Source organism: Populus euphratica, unplaced genomic scaffold, assembly GCF_000495115.2.
Source record: "Populus euphratica unplaced genomic scaffold, PopEup_1.0 scaffold136.1, whole genome shotgun sequence".
Taxonomy (NCBI): Eukaryota; Viridiplantae; Streptophyta; class Magnoliopsida; order Malpighiales; family Salicaceae; genus Populus; species Populus euphratica.
In genome coordinates, this window is record NW_011500002.1 from 553,763 (window position 1) to 557,118 (window position 3,356).

The window sequence follows — 3,356 nt, forward strand, 5'->3', positions numbered from 1 at the left end:
GAATAATAATAATAAAAAAACAAATATAAAATTTAAATAAGGTTTAAGGAATATTTAAACTTGGAAAATATTTAATCTCTCCCTCACTTGAATAAAGACTATACTAACTTAAGATTCAAAATGTTTTCTCAGGTGTCGCCTAACCCACCATGTCCTCTAAGCTTAGTTTTATCAACATATAAAAAGTGTCTTCAATTATTCTACTGAGGATTTTTTCAGCCTTATCATTTTGCGCTGCATGTGAGAAATTGAATAAAAAACCAATTTATTAATGTTTATCAAAAACTATTTTCATGGCCAATGAAACCCTAACAACATGTTAACAGCTATACCAACGGCTATGCTAACAACATGCCATTGGCTAAGACAACAACTATGCCCTACGTGGTTATGCTAAAATTACATCCATGTGATTATACCCATGACGACATCTATAGTTATGTATACTGCTATTTTTATAACTACATTCATGGCTACGCTCCATAACTATACAGTAAGTTTGTACTCACAAACAACTTTTATGATAGCTTATACACATAATAGATGACACTGAGACTTGAGGGCTCTAATGATATATAAAAAACAACATTATGACATTACCCCTTATAATTCCCTCCTTGCTAGGTCGAGTTTTTCAAACACATTTGTTTGCAAGATTTAGAGGCTTTAATAATATATAAAAAAACTACACAAATTGCTTTATATAATTTACATGCCTTCATTAATTTCCTAAATATTTATATTAAATATTTTAAATATGATATTTATTTTTAAAAAAATCTATATAAAAAGAGTTTTATCTTTGGTCTGTCATGATTTATCTTGATAGATTTATCTTTCTAAACAACATAAATATAAAAAAAATTAAAATTTGATATAAGACTTATATAAGCTAGAAAAACATTTACATTTAAAAAAATATTTATTTTTCTTGTCATCTAAATAAACACTATATTAATTTAAATTTCAAAATGTTTTCTTGTGGATGTCGGATCAAGTTCTTCAAGTCTAGTTTTATTAACCCATAAAAAATACTCTAATTCCTTCTACTTAAGTTTTTTTGTCTAATTGACTGTTACTTGTCATTCCTTTCGCAATTATCATTGTAATAAATCCAATCAAATATCATAGTTATACATAAAATCTAACAATTTTCTTCTATGATTGCATCGACTGTCTAATTTATGCGGCAGCAAATAGACAGGGGAAAATGCATTGAAATGCATAGAAAGGGCTGATGAGTGAGTACAGAATTTTGACATGGTCAATCCGGCATTAGTACCGATACTTTGGGACTATCCCCTTGTTGAGATGCCTAGTTCTTGTAAGTTTGCTTTCTTGTTGTGAAAGAATATCCATCATTCCGGCACTTGTATATGCTGTTGTAGAGTTTGTACAGCTTATAAATACTAGAAAACTTGGTCAGGAATTTATGTGCTATTAAAGGAAATAAATAGGAAGTCCAAATGGAAAGCAAAACTTTTCTTCAAGTCCTATGCTTGGCCATTGTTGGTCTTGGCTTTGCAAGTGCAGAGGTTCCGGCTATTTTTGTATTGGGAGATTCGACAGCTGATGTTGGGACTAACAATTTCTTGCCAGGATTCAAAGCGAGGGCTGACTTTCCCCCCAATGGCATTGATTTTCCCTCCTCTAGACCAACTGGAAGGTTCAGTAATGGTTTTAACAGTGCTGATTTTCTAGGTTAGTACAAGAATTGTTAATGATTTGTTACCCTTGAAGTGTAGAATTTGTCAATGATTTGTCTTATTTCAAAGATGATTACGATGTGCTTTATTGTAACATAGCCTTTCGATTGGTCAGCTATGCTTATGGGATTCAAGAGAAGCCCGCTACCTTTCTTTGCTCTCGCTGACAATCCAAAATTGCTCAAACGGCCTAGCTTCCGAGGAGTAAATTTTGCCTCTGGAGGGTCTGGCATTCTTGACATAACCGGGCAAACTGCGGTAAATGCCTAATTATCCTGATAGCCTATAACTTGCCCTTTAAGTTTTGAGAAAAATACTCTTTCCTTCTTCTCTTTTCAGTTAACCAGCTCGCTGAGCGGTGTTAAGAATGTTGTCCCACTACGAGAGCAGATTGAGCAACTTTCTGCAGTCCATGAAAATCTTACAGCTATTAAGGGTTCAGTATATACAGAAATTCTTTTCTCAAGGTCACTGTTCTTCATTAGCATTGGTAGCAACGATCTTCTTAGTTATTTCTATTCAAACAGTAGTGTACCCAAGCAAGACTTCATTTCTGCTTTGGGACTTGAATACGAAAAACAAATAATGGTAAGATCCTCCTTTTCCTGCCTGTTAGATCCATGACGCTACCATGTTCAAGAGCATACTGAAGCAACTGTTCTGCCTTGTTGATTTTGCAGAGTATCCTCGAGCTTGGAGCAAAGAAGATTGGTATTATTAGTGTTCCACCAGTTGGTTGCTGCCCATCACAAAGGGCTTTCAATGAAAGTGGGGGCTGTTTGGTGGGTTTGAATGACCTTGCTTTAGAATTTCATTCAACAATCAACGCCCTCCTGATGAAGCTCGGCTCAGAATATACAGACCTAAAGTATTCACTTGGAAACACATATGAGATGACCATCAATGTGATAGACAACCCTTTTCCATTCGGTAAGCTATTCTCTCTGAACTTCAATGCGTTGACAAATTTCAGCATAATGTTTTAGTTTTGTGCATCAGTTGAGTTGACCATTCCTAAATCTTCTGAACACTCATCAGGATTTAAGGAGGTGCAAACTGCTTGTTGTGGAGTCAAGAGGTTCAATGGCGAAGGCATCTGTGACAAAAATGCAAATCTTTGTCTGAATCGCCATGAATACTTGTTCTGGGATTTATTCCATCCTACAATGACTGCTTCAAAACTAGCAGCTCTAACCCTCTATGCTGGTGAACCGCGATTTGTATCCCCAATTAATTTCAAACAGTTGGCTGAGGCTTGATTAGCCAAAAAGACCTCTCCTTGATAAGATTAAATAATAAGGGAACATTGATCTCCCAGATCATCACATGCTTGTACAGCATGTTAACAGAGTTCATGTTTTTGGTGATATTAATTTGTAACCGTATTCTATTTGCTTATAGTGACTTAAATTGATTCATCAGTGTAGACCTCCACAATTAGCAGCAAACAATGAATTTTGATCTGATTTCAAGTCTTTCTAAAATTGTTATGGAATTCATTCAACCTTGTGTAATACTGCTTCTAAACTGGCAGCTCTAATCCGCTACAGAAACAAGTAAACCAACATTTATATCTCCTCTTTTACTTGCTCTAAAAAATATAGCTGCTGACATTTTGATCAACTATGTTGTGATAACTCAACCAGTTAC

General features: G+C 34.8%; 1 protein-coding gene across 1 annotated transcript; it reads left to right on the forward strand.

Moving 5' to 3' along the window:
* Positions 1-1,466: 1,466 nt before the first annotated feature.
* LOC105140968 (GDSL esterase/lipase At5g18430-like) lies at positions 1,467-2,965 on the forward strand. Its single transcript, XM_011048017.1, has 5 exons — positions 1,467-1,701; positions 1,822-1,964; positions 2,046-2,294; positions 2,387-2,636; positions 2,745-2,965. The coding sequence occupies exons 1-5, from the start codon at positions 1,467-1,469 to the stop codon at positions 2,963-2,965; spliced, it is 1,098 nt and encodes a 365-aa protein (XP_011046319.1).
* The last annotated feature ends 391 nt before the right edge of the window (positions 2,966-3,356 follow it).